Source organism: Rissa tridactyla, chromosome 1, assembly GCF_028500815.1.
Source record: "Rissa tridactyla isolate bRisTri1 chromosome 1, bRisTri1.patW.cur.20221130, whole genome shotgun sequence".
NCBI classification, from domain to species: domain Eukaryota; kingdom Metazoa; phylum Chordata; class Aves; order Charadriiformes; family Laridae; genus Rissa; species Rissa tridactyla.
The window spans coordinates 74,183,203-74,203,463 of record NC_071466.1 but is presented as its reverse complement, the minus strand read 5'-3'; the positions used below and the strand labels follow the sequence as shown (position 1 = coordinate 74,203,463).

Here is a 20,261-nt window from a genome sequence, read left to right as displayed (position 1 = left end):
CTTAACTGTTGCAATAGTAACAATACACACTTCTTTCCCCTGTGACATACCTATCCTGAAGTAACCATCCTCTAAGCGTTTGTCTTTGGTTTCTTTGCTTAATACCAGTTCTTCATTCTAGAACAACAAAGCATAAATAAGATCATCTATTTTGACACATGACTTTGCCAGGGAAAGACAAATGTGTGTGCACTCTTGTTATATATTCAGCATCCATCTTTTCTAAATAATTATGAACCAGCCTAGAGCAGTTATTTATAGCCTTAGACAAGCCAACACAAAAAAAGAAGTACTTTAAGTGCCCCACATAACTTGTATGTTAACTGCCACATAAACAGAATACATAGCAGATACTGGCATACACAGTAGCAGAAAATAAAAGGCAGGATCTTGCTGCTGTTTCCTATGGTTGAACCAGAGATTTCTCTCAGGACAAATGAAACTTACAGCTTACTTTTTCATGTAAGAATTTGGGCAAGACGAAAAGCCATCAGAGCAGCAAGGGAAGCATTGCAATTATCACTGCTGCGCTAAAATGGGATGGGTATCAATAAGTTTCTTTAATAAGCACAGAAAAATGAGACCAGAGCTTCAAAAACAGCTGGAAAATTACAACCAGAATCACATGATTCAATACTAAAAGATCCGCTGTAAGAATTTCCTAGGAATCAATTAAAAATGCTTGACAAAACAGGAGATTAAATCCATCAGCTTTTTTTTTTTATTTAATTCCTACTTTTAAGAGAGGCTGATGAAAGAGTGGTGAGTGGTGGGTCTTTTTAGTTTGGGTGTTTTGTTTGGTTTGGGGGGGGGGGGAGCGTGTTGGGGAGTTGGGGGGGTTGGTTTTGGGTTTTCTGTTTGTTTGTTTGGGGATTTTTGCATGTGTGTGTCGAGTCCCAGACAAATCCAGTCTGGGGCACTGTGGTTTCTAAGGGTTGTTTTTTGTTTTTCTGAATTCTGCTTAGAGAGTATCAGAGTTGAAGTACCTGAATGGGCTTCTAGCTCTACATGGTGGAAAAATCGTTCCCTCAGGATAGTACCTATCATTCTGTGGCTGCTGTCCTCATATCGGTGACATTTTCTGCTGACACCTACGGCTTAGGAATGGGCCAGATATAGCATTTCCCATTTACCTTTCCACAAATTGTGTAAAATATCAATGGAAGATCATAGCATTATTCCTTAAGGGATGTTCCAGTTTGCAGGACAAGTGCAGCCAAAGAGAGATGCCCGATGCACGTTTTTTCTCATTATCTTGTGTATTCTTGTGGTATCTTGGGCCCAGATGAAGTGAGGGCTGCTGCTGTTTTTGTGGTTGAATGTATTTCCAAAGGTCTTGAGAAAGAAAACCCATAAATCTTATAATATGATATACTATCTCACATATCATGTCATATAATTAGAATCAAACTGACAACCTTCTTTTTAGGGGTGAGGGTGGTCAGAAATTTCTATTTTCGCTCGATCCCAGGAAGGCAGACTGCAAGAATGGAGAAGTGAACTCTTTCATGATCACTTACCTTTTTTTTTTTAATTAAAAAAAAAAAAAAAGAAAAAAGAAAAAAGACATTCATCATATGGTAATTTAGGCACAGATTTCAAGACGATACCTGTACCAGGTGTATAGGAAAAGATAGAAATACTTTGCTATTTTAATACTAAATAAAATAAACTTGTTTGAAGTAGTATCTTAGTGACGGTTTTGTGATATAAATAGTTAGGTTTCGTATCCAGTTGAAGAAAAAGAATCCATACGGTCTGGCTTCAAGCAAGAATATACTTTAGATAGTGTAGTGCCCTCCTGAGATAAAACTCAGACTGATTTATGGGGGGGGAGGGGGAAATAAATCAGTAATCAGGAGAAAGGAACACATTAGGTTTAGGAGTCCAGATATTTCATTATCTAGTAAGGTTTGGATGTGTGTCAATTCCTGAAACAAGACTTTTTTTACTAAGCCAAAAAGCAGATTGACTTAGCTTTCCCATTTTCCAAAATACACAGGAGATGGAAGAGTGGTTATTTTTTTGTTTTCAATAGTAGCAATGAATTGGAAGCAAATGAGCTTGTTCACCTCCAAATTAACTTGTAGCAGACTGCACTCTGAATGAACATCTTAATAGTTACAATAGTTTACAATAGATCCAATTAAAAAAAAAAAAGAAAAGGTACAAGAGCATCAGAGCATCAAGATCCTATAGTTAAAAGAAGAACCATTCATGTCTCACCCTTTTAAAAAAGTCAATAAAATTAGGAGGTTTTACTTTCATTCTATAATGGAGAAGACACAAATCAATAAATTCATACCTGAAAAGGCAAAACTTCCACAGTTGTGTTTAGAAGTATGTCTCCTGGATGCTCTGGATTGCCACTGTGAAACAAGTACCTATACACGAAAAAGGGAAAAATAAAACAGTCTATGTGCATCAGTCAGAATTAGCTAAGTTACCATCTTACATGTTAAAAGTCACATTACGGATGTTACAATGATAAATGTAATTTTTATACTGGACCTACATCAGCTGGCGATAAGAAATGAAAGATGTTTCACATGCTACCGTAATTGAAAGGGCTAAAGTTTTGCATTTTCTGACAAGTAGGTGGGTAATATTTCACTTAGAAAGGTACTTTTCATAATCTGATCCTGACAGATTGCATTATACAAAGTGACCAACACTGTAGTGCCCATTGCCTGCCATGCACTGGTAACACCTCCAGAAGCAGGAGCCCTGCCTTCCCTCAGCCTCTTCCCATCCTCCCCACCAGGAGCCACCCCCGCCCTTGTGCCCACAGGCTGAACTCTGCAGATCCATTCTGAAACAGCTCTGGGAACTTATCCAAGTCAACATTTTGCCAGGCCAGTTATCCCCAAGACCAGCTCTCCACTCTGGTTCGTTGCAAAGTTTCATTAATTACTATGCCAGGAATTCCCAACCCATATCCATACCCTTAATGTTACCTGAATTCAAACATCTATTCCAAAGACAGATTATTTTTTTTTTAAACAAAAGTATGTGTCTTTGATGTGTATACACACACAGAGAAAAGGACCCTTTTTTTATACCTGTAAAAAGTCCCTGTTATCCTCATTCGGTTGTGAATTTAATATTTTTTTTTAAATAGGACAGAGTAAATATGTTTAAAACTGTCCCAAAACCATTCCTATACGTATCAAGCTGTGAAGTGTGAGTGTTCAAATTCTAGCTGTCCACTCTCAAAAGCTTTTGTGGTACTTCACATGCGTAGATGTTACAAAACACACAGTTTCATTCCCCTTTCTTTATACATAACACAAACTTCATATTCTTTTGAATATGTATTACGTAAGTAATTTTTTTACCACTAGGTGGTATCAATGCTTGAAAAATTGTTCATTTCTTACCATTTTTTTTTTCCTCTACAGGATCACAGAGTTTATTCGGATTACTGTCAAAAACTACCTAGATATTACACCTACTCAGATGCCACTTTTAACAAGCCTATTTTACTTTTAATATGTGTAAATGAATATGTAAAGATCTATCAACACATTTTAAACCTTTCTTCAATTGGAACTTAGAGAAATTAGCAGTAAGCACCATCTTCGACATTAAATACATCACCAGACAGGGACAAAATTAGTTCAGAAATTATCACTTGATTAAAATTACAAACATTAGCTCAATTTGCAATTTCTTAAGACATAATTGGAGATGTAAATTCCAGTTTGTCTTTATCTAATATGTCTGAAGCCAGGTAAGTACTTACCATTAATCCATACTCCATAGCTATAAGACAAGAAGTAGAAGAAAACAGAGCTCTCTGACCCTGACTTACAAATGTCTGTGATTCCAAAATGATAGAAATCATTTAAAAAAAAATACAAACACACACACAAACATATATAACATTTCTTTTATCAAGGCTCAGAAAAGGAGCAAACCCACACACTCTAAGAAAGCTACATTGATTTCTATTGCAGAAATAGTTTCAGAAGAACTGAACAGATTGAACTGCAAAACAAAACTTGATTCAGTAAGCTTCAGCATGGTATGTGCTTCAAGAAAAATTATTTCCCCACCATAGCTTAATGTAAAGGTTGTTTAATTCTGAAGTACACAAGCTACCTAAAACATCCATAGTTCTTCCAAGAAAAAATCTTGTAACTTATTCTAAATATTAGTGGCATCCAAAAAATCCTAAAGACTTAATTATCCTTTCTAGGAAGATGCATTTATTGCATGTTTCCATAATAAGCAAAACAAAAATCTTGGCAAAGCTAACCAGAAAACTGCTGTCTTCTGACTTAGCAGTTCTAACTTGCCATCCTTTAGTCTGTCAGATATCCTATTCATTACCAGGAATTTTTCTCTTGAAAACACTGAAAATTCTAAGGAGACTTATTTTAAAATGCAAGTGATCAAACACTCACATCTAAGGTGCTGCCATCAAACACTCCAACCAAACCACAGACACGGTGCTTTTCCCTAGTGCTTTCTAGTTCTTATTTCTGAGAAGACACACAGAAACTCCTCGTGATCTCTGATCACTGTGCACTCATGTCTGGCTGGTTTTTGTGCAGTGTGTTTTTGGGGGTTGTTTGGTTTTTTGTTTGTTTTGGGTTGTTGGGTTTATTGTGGGGTTTTTTTGGGGGGTGGGAGGAGGATGTATTTATTTTTTTGGATTTTGTTTGTTTTTAAGAACAACCCTGCACCCATACAAGCACAGCCAACCATTTCTCCTACTGCACTATCAACTTCAGAAACCGAAGTGTGATTTCCTCCCCCCAGCAGTTACCACCCCATTAGGACCAAAGTTGGCACAATGCCAAAACAATTTATGGCAGTAGTTAATAAAATCTGATTTCCAGATTTCTAGTAATCAAACCTGCCTTTTTAGTGTGTTTTCTATAACTATCTGCCTACCCATATGTACACGGATATATAACGTGCATATGTTATCTTACTGAAAATTATGTTTAGAAAGGGTTATTTTTATATCTGAGCCTTGCTTGAACACTTGACAGATAACTCCTACTTACACAGAAAAAGTTACACAGATTAAAAATAGAAGTATGAATGTACATACACACTTCACATCTATGATCAATCTTTTGCTTAGAAATAAAATTTACAAATCAAAAAAATGATTTGAAATGAAATTTAATTTACAAATAAATAGATATTCTACAGGTCCTAAAAGAAGTGTCATTAGCTGTTCTTTTGTAAAACTTGCCTCCCTGACATATTGATACATCACAAGTTTTCAAGGTTTTTAGACTATTAAAGATTTTTCTCGATATGGGGACTGAAAGACACATTAGTAGCTGTACTTTTAGCCAAGTTATTCCGACATCTGTCCTGGGATTTACACATGACAGTCCACGTAAACACTAAAAACATACTTTTTTTTTTTCCCCCCTCCTAGATAACTGATATTTTTATTAGGATGGAATCACTAAGATATTCTTGTCTACCTGCTGCTTAAACACCTTCTGAAACATTCTTTCAAATTAAAATTCTGAAAGTCATAGACCTTTAAATACAGTAATCCCAAACAAATAAGAAGTCACCTAAAGTTAAAAAAAAACCCTACTATTACCTTATGGAATATTACTTCACAGCTTTGTTACAAAATACAAACATGAACACATTTGGACATTCTTGATGGAAGTCATCAGAGAAAAGTAACTCTAACTTACAACTGGTAAGTGAAATACTAATGTAACTGAACTTTAGAGAACCTTTTTCTCTGGCAGTATCCTTTTAAAGATGCACAGGTCAAAGAAAATAACTAGTTACTGTACATATTCAAAACCAGAGACAACCTCCCCCATGCCAGAAGTTACCACATGTATGAACTAACTTGCATACATTCTGGTCATCACCTCAATGTAGTATGAGAGGAATAGAGGATGCTAGACATTAACATCTCACACAACAAAAAAAACTTACAAAATAAAATTTAAAGAGCATTGAATGTATAAAAACAAACAACCAACAAAATGGAGCAAAGTCAAAGCTGCAAAGGAAACTTCAGTTGTCACTTTCAGTGACTTGAGTATTTACTCAAACTGAGGGTTTGACTTCTTCCTGTGGAGCTAGGTATCAACTATAAAATCAAGTTAACTAGAGGGGGTGGAAAAAAAAACAATGCAAAACCCAATAAGATTAAACAAATATTCATACACAGCAGCCTAACACACAAAGGGAGAGGAGGGCAGAAGCATGATTATCATTAATACGCGGATGAAAGATATCATTAGATTGCCAATGCAGTTAACTGTTACAGTACTTTAGACGCCTTCATTTAGATTCAGAACTAACCTAGTAGTCGGCACCTGGAAAGGTTCTCATCTTTTGTAACATCTCCCAAAAGATGTGTAGAAATTAATATCAGTGTTACTAATCTGCGCTGTTAGCTTTAATATTCTTCTTTGAATAGCTAAAATTTTCCATTTTGCAGCATTGATCCACTTTTCAAGAAAAATAAATCTGAACTACACACACCACTTTACCCTCCTCCTATTTTGCTTAAGAAGGGAATGTATCTCTCCTTTTCCTCACATCAAAGCATATTTAGGCCCAGAAAACCGTTATTTTCTCTATTACCTAATTTGTTTTCCTTTAGGCATTAAAAAAAAAATCTGTCTTACTGTCTTTTATGTGTTATTTAGATAACTAGAAATGCCCGCATTTTTTTTTTATGTGAAGTGGGATTCTATGCAATTTCTATTTTGTTAAGCAATTAAAAATTAGAACAGAACACACAATAACTTTATCAGTAAATTATAGCAGCTTTATAAAAGGAAGTAATATACAAAAATTCTTTAAAAAGCACAATTCACATTCACTGTCAATATATTTGTGTTTTGTTTTGAAGGAAACAACAGACTTATCTCACTTGATGCTAAACATAAACATTCTAAGAATCTATTTATGAACATAGGCTTTTGTGCTCTGTAAACAGGAATCAAATCCTTTTCTCTGCTTATTCTCCTTACATCTGGTTTTAGCAATCTGATATATTTTAGTATATCCCATTTTCAAAAAATGAAAAGAGGTAGGAAGGCAGAGAGGAAATGTTTCCTTCCGTGTTTGAGCAAATTAACCATAGCAACGTGCAGCATAATAGTTTTTAATTCTGTACAACATGGATTTCTATAAAAGCAACATTCAGTCAGCAAATTTTTGGCTCTCTGCAGATGCTGTCATCCACTGCAAGAGTCATTATTCACCAATTCTACCCAGTATTTTTGATCACTGGATGCAAATGTGGTAAAAGAAGTCTAATCTACCTCCTCTCTGTCATTTTTCCAGAATCCTCATTAGGAAATGTTATTTTTCTGTCACTGGAAACCAGTATTAACCGTACATCATTTCCTTGCGCAAAATACAAATGGAAGATGAATAATTTCTTTTCCCTCTCTGAAGCTCAATTTCTTCTCCTGTCCTTTATGCTTCTTACCCACTCTTTTGCCAAAATTGCTTATACTGAAAAAAAAGCTTAATTCCTCAAGTCTATATGGTAACCAATCTAATGGGAGCTTTTCTACCTTGCTGTTATAGTTTCCAATTTGGAAAAAAAAAAAAACAACACACAAAAAAACCCCAAACACACACACACACAAAAGGGGAACGTTTACCCCATTAACTTCTATGCAAAATGCCTCCTAAGATTTCATTTCCTGTGCCAAAACCAGCCAGGCTAACTGTCTATATATAAACTGGGATACACATTTGAGAGCTGCAAGTGATGAATTCCCCATTTTTACAGAAATCCCAAACTAGCACACCAAAGGCAGAGAACTATCTCATGTTTGTCAAAGGACCATAAAGTAGCCTGACTGAAGAGGTGATGGGAAGATTTTGGGGAGTGGTCTGAGTCTTTTTTTATCCAAACACACAAAGAAATTCATTTTCTCACACCACTTTAAAAGTCAATGTAAATCTTTTGATAAGGTTACACATACCATTTCCTAACTTTCTTCAACTGTGCAATGTGTGTAGGAAGTATTTAGCTGGGTAAGAAAATCCCATTGCCAGGTCTACTCTTGCCTTCTGTTTCCTAGTGAGGACTATGAGATCAGCTTTCTAAACCTGCACTGTGCTCTATGGAGTATACACACATCAACTGTAATAAAAAAAAAGTTTGGCACTAACTTAATTTTCATTATTTTTAATTTTTCATTTTGGAGGTGGTTGGGTTTTTTCGATATTTTGTGGTCAGGGGTATTTTTTTGAGGGGTTATTGCTGTCTGTCTGTTTTTTAAGGGAGGGGCTGTTCTCTGTCCTGAAATCTCTGCTCTTCAAGGAATTTACTCATTTTTCCACCATATCAATGTTAGTTAAACGGTCCTTATGTTCTTGTGCAAGGTTACTTCTGCTGAATTTTTAATCCAGTGAAATGTAGAAAGGCTTTGGGGTTTGGTTTTTTTTTTTTTAACATGTGTGTGTATGAGCACATAAACATTTTTTTCCCCAGCTTAATTCTCCAGAAGCACAGACAATAACTCCTTTCAGTTTTCTTAAACATAGGCATTAGCCACTATTTGAGATGCACTTGGGTATCGTCACAGTCTGCAATTACGACATGTCAGAGACTCAAGCCCTTCTGGAAATCAGGTGAAGTATTTTAGGGTATCTCAAGTAGCATTCGACACCTAACTTTTAGGCAAAAGCATTAAGCCTCTAAGATTTCTGACTAAGAACTGTAAACCCAGGAACACTGCCAAACACGTAAATCCTGAATATTAGCGACATTAAGGAGAAAGCAGCATGTCCTTGGCTCAGGCAGCTCTTTTCTTCTGTCTCTGATCCATAGTTTGGCTTTTTTTCCCTGCTTTTCATATGAAGTTCTTGCCTCATTGTTATGGGCAGAGTTCCATGCCGGGAGCAAACAGCATTAGTGGCTGGGAGCCTGCCTGCCAAATCCCCGCTGTCAGTGCATCCATTTGAGGATGTTCTACTCATTAGTACACAAGCTTATGTAAACACAGAAATCAAAGCCCCAAATTCTATTTTTTATATACACTAAAAATGTGATCCCACCCAAAATATACAAACATCAAAACATTTAAAATAATCAATTAAGAGACTTTAAATATTTCCTATCAACTGACACCATCATTAAAGCTTAATAAAATGAAGATGTTGTTAAACTTTAATAACCTATATTATATCTTTAGAATCAGAACAAAGACTGTTTCTAAATCATATACTGTGTGTGTGTGCACGTATTTGATTCTTCAGCTAAAATTGCCCAAGAAAGGTTAAATGTATTGCATTGCGCTGAAGGAGAGTTTCTATACTGTACAGTCATTATGAACAAAGAACAGCCTATACATCAGTCAAGTTACTGCTGTACTAATCTAAAATCCAAACAACTTTGCAGTTACCTAGGTTTTAAGTGGTTGTTACTGCAAAAGCAAATGATGAGAAAGTTCCACTTCACTGCCAGTTTTGGAAAGCTGTTAGAAAGTCTTTTTCCTTCATAATGCATTTGATCTTGTGTATCTCTAGCCACGGGAGGACTTGCAACGCATAGGATGGATAACGAAGTGCATTTTTAAATACATACATGACCAACTATTATGATAAATTTTTTTGAAACTTTCTTGTACTTTAAAAAAAAAATAAATTCCTTTCGAGTTTTCACTGCCAGAGAACCTGTTTTAAAAGCTGTGTTTACTTTCCTTTACAACAAAGCGGCAGTAATAACAGGCAAGCAACTGTCACTTTTTATGCAGGTATTTTTCAGCACTGTCACAATAATTTCAAAGCAGACGAAGTAATGTATATGTTTAGTTACCAGGAGCCCAACAAGATACTCTTCACACTCCATACACTGATTTTTCTAGCTTAAATAGTCAAATAACTATTTCTTGCATGAGTGGGAATTCTATGTTGTGAGAAGATGCCACGGGAGATGTATGTGAGGTTAACATCACATGTTCCCTGGGATTCCAGGGTCAACAATATGAAAAATTAGATGAATAGTCTCAGATTCTGCACATCCAGTATCTATGCCAATATCAGAACACAAAGTAGTAAATGTAATCTACAAGCTGGTTTGTCAAACTACTAAGATTTCAGTTTAAAGCTGAAATTCCAGTCAGCACGTTCTACCTCATAAAATCACTTCATTAATAATCAATATCACATTAGGATGAATACCCAATAACTTGCTAAAAGAACAACAGAACTATGGGGCAAATACAGAGTTAAAAGCAGTGCTGGAGGGGGGGAGAAAAAAAAAAAAACAAAACACAAACAAAACCAAATACCCGCCCAAAAACCAAACTCTGTGAATCCTTTTGAAAATATTCGAAGTAACACTACCAGGCAGTTACGTATTTTAAAAGTATAAAGCAAATTTAGATATATATACTGGCGAGGGTGGGGTGGGGTGTGGTTTTTGGTGTGTTTTTTTTTTTCCTTTCCAGAGTATAAAATACATCCTTGTCTTTTCCTGCAGCTTTTTTTTTTTAAATAAAGATCAGCATTTGAAAGCAATTTATACTGAAACAAATCTGAAGCCCTTTTTATAAATATCCATTCTAAATTTCTATTGCAGAAAAGCTGACAAGTGTAAACATAACCTAATTAAAACAGCTATAGGTTATATGTTTCCAAGGGTTTCCTCGATGTAATTAGCGCATGTGTTATTTGAAAACAATATCCGATTTGGGTCAATCACATCTATAGGGAGGACTCTGAAACTTAGGCAGCCAAAAAAGAGACGGTTGTGAGGATGCCAGACACCAGAATCACTTAAGTGCTACAATGGAACATCTTTCTGGGATGCTTTTTGTCATATTTTTTTGTTTTTTAATCCAGGATCACAGAGTTTACTACCTCTGTTCAAGATTCACTACTCATCTACCACTATTTTAGAGCTTCCTACATACAAAAAAAACCTCAAAGCAACATCTAAGGCTCTTCACAATGAGCTGCTTGTGTACAACATTCTTCATGGACATCTCTGAAGCAAAAGAGCAACTAGAAAAGAAGTATCTTGAATCTGTTATTTATAGTGAGGAAAATGAATTTACATCAGTACTAGCATTAAAGTAGTAATAATGTATGCTCCATAAAGAAACTCTTAAATATAGCTGTCAGTTTTAATAATTAAATGTGTGCTTGGAACAACAGTGTACATACCAAAATAGCGAAGTGGATTTCAATAATTATATAGCAAGCTAAGGGACAAAAAAATTAATTTTTTCTTATCTTTACAATGTAGGCTGTTATGAGCATTTAGAAAACAGTCCATCCATTTATTAAAAAAACCAAACAAACAACAAGACAACAAAAAACCACCCAAAACCAAACCGCACCTTCAACACTGCTGTGCAATCTCTTTAAGAGCAAAGTCAGCACATCTACTTTCATTCTCAAGGATATGCTACTGAAAGAGAGGTACATATCTTCTCATTGCAAAAATAAGAATGAGATCCTAGCTTACTATTAAGGGACTTCAGCGTTGTGGCTGGAGATCTTTTGCTTGGAAAAAAAGCTACAAAGTTTCAGTACAAAAGCTGTTACTAAAATGAGCATTGCACAATTTCAATTTATACATCTCTGCTCTCCAGGTGTGGTTCAGAACAAGCACCATCTATTTGACTGTTCAATATTCAGCAGGGATCTGCCAACCAGGTCTTTCACAAAATAGCCACAAATGTTACCTTCTGCTCAGCTCAGTTATCACTTTTAACTATTAAGAGATCCTTGCCAGTGTTATCTCTGACAATATTCTCAGATCTCAAAAGTGAAATATTTAAAGACTTAATGAAAGCTAATTACTGAACTGCTATACTCGGCAGAAAATTGAAATTCAGTTCAGCAAAATGTTTGGCATGGAAAAATAAACTATAAGAACAAGTCAGTGCTCTGTCACAGCGTAACAGACCTGCCATTCATTCAGAGCTGTGGTCAATATTTCCATTAAAAAACTTGTTTATCAAGAATCTATTACAGGAGTTATTAAGCAGCTACACCTCAAACTGACTTGGCAGACAAATTTTTCTGTAAATTCAAAGAGCTCTTCTGTTACTCAAAAAAAAAAAAAAGAAAAACCTGTTGCATCCCTTCACAAACACAAGATGGCTTTCAGAAGTGTATTTTCTAAGCTTAATTTCCACAATCAGATACATAACTCCACCAGGTAAGTCATGTTAATGCTTGGGCCATTTTCCCTTTTCTGTGTTTCAACCCTCAAGTCCCAGTTTTATTTTTGACTGCCTCAACAAGCATCCTTGAAATATCAGGAAACATCACTGCTCCACTTGCCCTTCACCTACCAAAATCTGCTGCTGCTGAAGTTAAGTAGATAAATAAAACCAAGTCACAGACAATTCGAAATTATATCATCTGTAGCCATAATCAGTCACTGACTTCAGAAAGGCAAAATACTGCATTTTTGAGGACACTGTGGCAATAGAAGCTAAAATCATAATAAACTTTGAAATAGCTTACAATGATAGCTCAAACAATATTAAACTTCAGTCTGAACAGGTAGCATCATTTAATTGGTAGACTTCCTTTGGGGAAGCAACAGAATACAAGATGTTCCCTTTCTTCTAAAACTAAAATGCATTTCTTCAATGAATAGCAATAACAACAACAAAAGAATCCTATCATCCTCTACTGCTGGGACTGTTCTTAACACAGCAGGTAGACGTAACTACCTTAGGCCTAGCTACAATTTTCCAGGGCACAATAGCGAACACTATCTTCCCCACTTTTTGCACAGATAATTAGTACTTACTCACTCCCCTAGTTCCCTCACCATTAAGGTAACACATACCTAAGAAATGTTTTCTTCAGACCTGTGCATGTCATTTTTTAAATAACTGTGCTGACCTATGACACTTGCTGGCAATGCTTTCCAAAATTGCCATTATGCATTTGACTCATCGTAGCCCACCCAAGATCTACATTTGCTGCTTACAGTTACCCTATTCATAACGTAAATATATAGAATTTAAAAAAAAAAAGAACACACCCAAAACAAACATACAAATTGAGCAATGTTTACTTCGTAACTTTGAAAAGGAAAAATTGATCAAAAAGAAATCAATGAATTCATACATCTGAGTTGAAAAATATGCAATTTCTTAAACTCTTGGCACAGGATAAAAAACATTCTGCCTTTAATCCAAGGAGGTATGGCAGTCATATTCCTCAACACATGCATCTTGGAAAGCCAACCAGGAAAGTCTTTTAAAGCATAGCAATCAACTGAAAGAGTAATTTCACATCTCAAATGACAAACTTGAGTTTCATAGGTCAGACTAGTTTGAAACAACATAGTAACAAGGAAACTACTGATCCTCACTGTTGTGCTAAGCCAAGGTGAAGACTTAGCCTTTGATTATCTACTAAGGCACAGAAGTTGACTAACTGGATTCAGTTCAGGACTGCAAAAAGGGCTGCTTCACAAGAAAAACATCCACTCAAATTGATCCAAAGAAACTTTGCTCTACCAGACTATAGGTACTGATCTCAAAAGAACACGTAATGTATGTGAAGAAAGGAGAAAAGGAATCCACTAACATAGCAGCACTTAAACACTAAATAAGCAATTTATTTTTTAAGTTTTGGACTACTACTACATTGTCAAGACAGTAAAAAGCAAAGCAGCAAATGAGTCTCAATAAAACTAAAGGATGACTAAACTCTAAAGTGCAAACTCTATTATCCTTATTTAATCTGACTAATAGCTAAAAAGAAGTCACCTTTCATCTAACAAATCACAGATATTTGTATTTCAAGGGCTCCCCACCCTCCTTTTCTTTCTGGTTAAATTTTAATTTTTTAAAAAAGGTCAAGTCGGATTCTTAGCATGGTGACTTTTTTCAAGCCCTAAAGCTACATCTAAAAAACATTACCCTTCATAGTTCCCAGCTTTCAGGTCTGGGGACATCGTGATATGTTCCAGCAAGATTTCTGATCTGGGCAATCAAGGGACCGAGGCTGCAGGGCACAACATACTGTACCACATACCATGCTGTACAATTGCTCTGTAATTAGAAGCAGACCAACCAAATACAAATAGAATCAAATTGACTTCTTTTATATTCTATTATGAACTGCAGAGAAGCACTGTTTTTGAATTGCATTTATCAAAAAGGCTCCAGATTAAATAAAATAAAATAAAATAAATAAATAAAAAAGCAAGACAAAAATTAGAGTAGTAAAAGAATTAGCAGGAAGACACTAGTGATCATAGTTTCAGCTGAACTCTGAAGATGCTATGTCATTTCATTTTAGGTCATAATGACAGCCCCAAATTCTATCTCCAAGCATTCTTAGCAAACAAGCGGCTTTAGATAAGAGATCAAAGGCGAATAATTACTAACCTTTCTACATTGACTGGCTTGTCAAATTTAAATAGAATATAATCCCCAGCAACTGGTGTGACAGCCCAGAAAAAATCTTCCCCTACGTAGGTTTTTTCTAGCGTATGTCCCTGGTAGACTTTTAAAGATGTCGAAACCTCTGCAGGTGGATTCACGTGGATTTTATGCAGTAATGGTTTCAGAAAGTCTTTATCCTAATTGAAAGACAGACAAACATCATGCAGGTCAGATAACCTGTTTTATTACATTCCTTTCTCAAGTAGTTACACTTAAAATAAACACTTGCACGAAGTGGAAAATGAATGCATTACTCACTTTTGAGTGTATCAGAACTTGTACTGATTAATAAGATGAACATACCATTAAAGTAAAAAAATTAGAAAAAACATCCCCTAGCAAAAATCCACAAAAATAGACTGAGATTAGCACTTCTTATACTTGGTAGTTAACCAGTTTAAATCAGATTTCATTCCAACTGGAATAATATACAACGTGCCTGAAAATGCCAGACAACAAGAAAATGCCTGCCTTCTCAAATGCTACAAAGTTTTTTATTTAATCAGCCTGCTCTGGAAAGGAAGGAAAATTTTAGCTACTAACTGTGAGTTTCTGGATCTTCCCTGCTAGAGAGGAGTGGAGGCCAACGTGCTGGAAAAGAGAAGGCCTGAAGCGTATCCGTAGGTTAGATTTCTGTCGATCACAATGTTTCTGAAATGAGGGCGGGGGAAGGAAGGGGGGTTAAAGAAAAAAAAAAAATCGCATTAGTAAAACCAACACAAGGTTGCTGAGTTTTTACTGCAAGTATGTGATGTTACACAGACTGAAAAGACTCAACAAGAACCCAGACCTATTTATCCAGTTGTTCTTGTTTTCATTCCAGAAATCTACCAAGACTGCTGTGCAAATATAATACTGTTCAAGGTTCTTGCACAGAACCTGTTTATTCAGTCTTTCAGCAAGGGTGCTACTTGAGAAATGAAGGACCAAAAATCCAAAGTTTATTCCCTGTTCGGAACCTTCTCTATGACTGCTATCCAAGCAGTGACATTCTGCAGAGCCTCAGTGGGGGTTAGGTGGATTAGTTTATTTTAGGACTGTTACACACAGAAACTAACTAGACTTTTGGTTTTCATCCTACTGCATCCATCTCCAAAATCTGATGCAATAACAGTTACAATGTCTCTCAGAATTGTTCCTCTGAAGTCCTTTTTGAGATTAAAATCTTGGTAGGAAGAAAGACTCTTTCAGGACATGCAGTAACCATAATATACAGTATGCTAGCCTCCAACTCACCAAACCCAACTGATTCACCACCATGAAAAACATTTCAGAAGCTTTATAATAAAAAACAAACTTACAGCATCCTTCTCAGGGTTACACACTTTCACCCAAAGGATATGGTCCAGGAGCCAATCAATAGGTTTCTCCTTATAAAACATAAATATGAACTCTACAATAAGAGTGATATCTGGAGACTGGAACATTTTACCTGTGATGACATGAAGAATAACTGGAGTTATTTTAGATTAAAGATTGTCTTTTGAAATCAGTGAGACAATAGCTGTTAAGTTTGTGCCAAGACAAGAAACGTTAGCAGTGAACAACTTGAAATCTCAATGTCAAAAGCTCCATACCTTTCAGCTATGAAAAACTAAATAAAACAACTATTCAAATAAGAACTCATTGTAATATATCTTGGTGCTATCAAAACATTCAATGTATACTACAACACACTCTCCTTAAGAACAGAAATTGTCAGTCTGCAAAAATAGAGACAGAAAAGTTATGGATTCGTGTCTATTATTCTTCATGCCACCTGTAAGCTTCAAGCATCTGAGACAAGGAGTTGTTGCAAGTGTTATCTGCCCAGTCACACAATTTCAGCTTTTGCTGAAAAAAAAGCAGAGATTTTTTTTCTCTAGATCCACCAACTCCAGATCCTTCTGTATAGAAAATCAAAGAGAAAGAAGGAAGCTACTAGAACATAACCAGAGAAAATGTAACTTAAAAAAAAAAAGAGACATCACATAACAGCAACCAGAGTTTTTTCTGAAATGCATAGACCATCAGCAAACTCATACTGAGGGCATTTCCAACTAGCCACACTCAAAGCAGTCAGCTGCCTAGTAGAAAGTCTAAGTCCCTCCCACAAACAAAAAATGTAGAACTTCTTTACTAAGTACTACTGTGGCTTTGGGGCTTCCAAGAGAGCATACTGCTTGGTCAAGTACAGATAGAATTCTGGGTGGCACTGTGCTACAGGATTCTTGGGAACCCTGCAAACTGTGAGGCTTAAAGGAGGCCTTGGCAAAAGAAGGAAACTTGGTGTTGTTGAAGTCTATTTAATATCAACAAGAGCAACTATTTACATGGTCATGGAATACACTTCACTGCCAGTACAGGTGTCTGAAGAGAACGGTGGTCACACTGGGCTATTTTGTAAAACTAAATGCAGCACTTATGAAAGGTGCCTTGTATGAAGACACTGCTGCCACAAGCAACACGTAACTGTGAGTGGGGCAGTTCAAGGCTGAAGACAAGTGCTTATTGACTGGGATTGAGTGCCAATTAAACTCCCAAAGGCAATTCCAGATTTGAGGACAGATTCACAAAACATCATCAGGCTTGCAGATGAAGTCTGCCTGTACTTTGCTAGGCTGCAATGGAGGAGGCAAGGGAGAAAAACATTACATGACAATGAATCTCTCAGGAGGACATCACTGAAGTGATTCAGTTCTGCAGATGGTGCTGAGATGTGGGCAGTGCTGATTTAGACAGGGCTGGGCTCTTAGGGCACATGTGCATTAATGGATCAGAGTCCAATAGAAGCTCTTCTTTAATGTTTTCTGCCTGTCCACACTTGGGGATTTTGTACAACACACTAACACACAGCACTTAGACATGTAAAATATTTTTCCCCCACTTGTAATCCATGAGGCCTTCATAGGCTTTTAAAATAAGTTCCACAAGTAGTAGAGGTCCCAATATTTTATCCTTGAACATCTAGGAAGAATAGCTGGAGTAGACATTAAAAACAGCTTCCCCTCTGAGGTGGCAAAAACACTTCCCACACTCATCAGAAAATGGGATTTGGTTCTCACCTACAAGAGGACCAAATTCTTTGGAAAGTCCACTAAGGAGCTGTATAGACTAGTAGACTAGTCTGCATGACAAACAAATAGGGAACAAAGTTTTGTATGAAGTTAAAAACTATCAGCAGAATAGCATGCTACTTGAGCAGGTGGCTGAGTGGACATGAAGAAACAGTACAAGAAGCCTACCTTATTTAGCCATTAAGGAGGATGTTCATGTTTATATAAAACAGAAGAAAGGATACAGATGAAGTATCACCCTGAACCAGTACTACACAAAAGATAAGAAGTTACCTAAACCGATTAGGAACATACATTTCCACTATGAATATACATGTGGACTATCACTTAGAGCCAGACATTCAGCATTCGGTTACTTCTCTTTCTTTTGAGGCCCACTGAATTTTGTAATTCATAGAAGATTATTGCAAGGTAGCATAAAAAAAAACCAAAACAAAAAACAAAACCAAACCACCAAAGGGCAGGGAGTTCAAATTCCTGTTGTAATAGGGATGGAAAATTTCTCTACTGAAACAGATGACTGAGCCTGGCATATTATAGAATATCTCAGAGTAGATATAGAATGCCATGTTGTTAGCTTACATACATTAGCAACAATGGTATTTTTAAGGGAAAGCAGGGGCCCTGTTATGTGTGCTCTGACATTGCCAGGTATCAGACTCTTACATATGGAGATTTGCTCTGAGAATGCCAGTATCTTGAATTGCAAGATCCTTTATTTTCTCAAAAACAGGATACATACTTAGGAGACCACCTAAAGGGCGTCATCCTTTCCAGAAAACAGGTCTAATGCAATCTCATTCCCTTATGACTTGTATGAAATTGGATAAGAACATAGCCAATGAAATAATACTTGTTTTGGAATTCTGAGATGGGTTTGGGGGGGTCTGAGTGAGGCAACATCATGATGCAGTGCAATAAATACGGAAGAAGCATCTGACAAAAGTCCCAATTATTTCATCTGTTGGAATGATGCTATATTCATAAAGCATATCATTCACACAGTAGGTTGGAGAAGTAAACACAGTAAGACATTAACTGGTCTGACATTGCTAAATCAAAGATATACCTTACAAAACCCTTGAATTCGGCTGCTTATAAAGCAAAAACATTGACATTACTTGTACATGCTTGTTGCAACAAGGTCCTCAAATAGGCATCTCCACTTGAAAATACTCTAACTAAAATTTGAAGCTAAATACAGGAAAACTGCAAAGCTTATTTCTTTAAAGACATAAGAAAGAGATGATTTTTATTAGTATATTGATACTATTTACACGCTATATTGTTGTCATATTGTTTAACATTATTTGTGGAAGTAAATATTTAAAAATGGGTAGGAAACAATCGTATGAGTTGTACAATGTTGTGTAAAACATTCATGCAGAATAACAGCTCTTTCAGCTTGTCACATTTCCAACTAAATGGGCTCCCAATTTTCCTGGTGATTCATCTCTGCCTACTGCTTTCAATAGCACGGGGCAGGAGAAAAGAAAAACATGAGAAACCCTAATGAAACATCAGCTCAAAAATGGGACTAATCAGATGATTCTGGGATGTTTATGGAACTGAAACCATCATTTCTAGATGACACCTACTGAGGTAGTCTGTCAGTCACACCTGCTTCCATAGGAAGTGGACCTTTCCAAGTGGTGAGAGAGATGCGCAATACCACGTGACTTGGAAGACAAAACCATCCCCACGTTATTGCTCCAATCTCAACGGAAGCAGTCTGACTGAAGAGACAGTATATCCTCTTCCAGTAGGCATGCACAGTCATGCTGCTTTGGAATCCTTTTCTTCTACCCAAGGACCACACCGTACAATTTGTCCTTTGACTAGCTCATTTTATGAAGAACACAAGGATTACAGTCTTCAGCTGTCATCCACAGTGAAAAGACACTCACAGCCCATACCACTTATAACCTGAACACTAAGGTACAGGGTCCTTACTTACAATTAAATAAACAGAGAACAAGACTGAAGGTAAGAGTAAGAATTTACTCTTTTCCCTAATTTAAGTTATTCTAATTATACCTAAAATAGAAACAGGACATCAACAAACAAATTATTTACTTCCATATGGTAAACTTGTCCAGGCACAGATGCACTTTATTCTGGGCCTAGACTGGCATACTACTATCAACCATGCAGTCAACCACCTCTGACTTGGGGAATAATCCAACTAATATGGTGATGCCACAGGGTCTACCAGGAAAAAAACCCAAAGAAAGACAAAGAAAAAAAACCTCTGATGCATCCAACTGCAACTAGTCAGCATATGGTAGGTAAGCATCAGCTGGCTATACCTGCACTAGCATCTTCAGACCCAACATTACTCACAGACCCAACTCTCTACATTATATTGTCCAACACCATGGAAGGGTTCAACAGCACTGGGAAAGCCTTCTCACTGTAATTCATAATGATCACTGGAGCTAAGATGAACAGGCAACACCCTGCTCTTGAGAAAAGCCATGTTCTCGCTTCAGTAACCAAGGACAGACATCCACATAGCACTTGCTGAAATGCTGTCACCACCTTCCACACCCAGCTTGGCACAGCCTTCCCCTAGCTCCTTGCCTTTCAGTATAACACAGCATCCCTCATCTATCACTTCTGTTTCAGGACATCACAGTAGTACTGCCATGGATCAACATCCCCCTTTCGTCCCCTAGAACATTCTTCCTCCAACAGCTCAAAAAACAGGCCTCTGCAGTGAAGCACCTGATGAAACAGGTCTTCAAAGCTCTGGACCCCTGACTGTCCACAGCTACTTCTTGTGATGGAAAGCAGCCCAGTACATCTC

At 36.7% G+C, this 20,261-nt stretch overlaps 1 protein-coding gene across 5 annotated transcripts in view; it reads right to left on the bottom strand.

Annotated features, from left to right (window-relative positions):
* MGAT4A (alpha-1,3-mannosyl-glycoprotein 4-beta-N-acetylglucosaminyltransferase A) overlaps positions 1–20,261 on the bottom strand; it is a 75,673-nt gene that overhangs the window by 7,007 nt on the left and 48,405 nt on the right. For 4 of the 5 annotated variants that reach the window (XM_054213546.1, XM_054213636.1, XM_054213718.1 and 1 more), the window contains 5 exons: positions 15,698–15,828; positions 14,940–15,047; positions 14,340–14,533; positions 2,306–2,384; positions 51–117 (listed from right to left, as the gene is read on the bottom strand). In XM_054213546.1, coding sequence (XP_054069521.1) covers positions 51–117; positions 2,306–2,384; positions 14,340–14,533; positions 14,940–15,047; positions 15,698–15,828 — 579 coding nt within the window. Of the gene's footprint in view, positions 1–50; positions 118–139; positions 1,336–2,305; positions 2,385–14,339; positions 14,534–14,939; positions 15,048–15,697; positions 15,829–20,261 lie in introns of those variants that run through there. The other variant, XM_054213808.1, reaches the window with a different exon arrangement.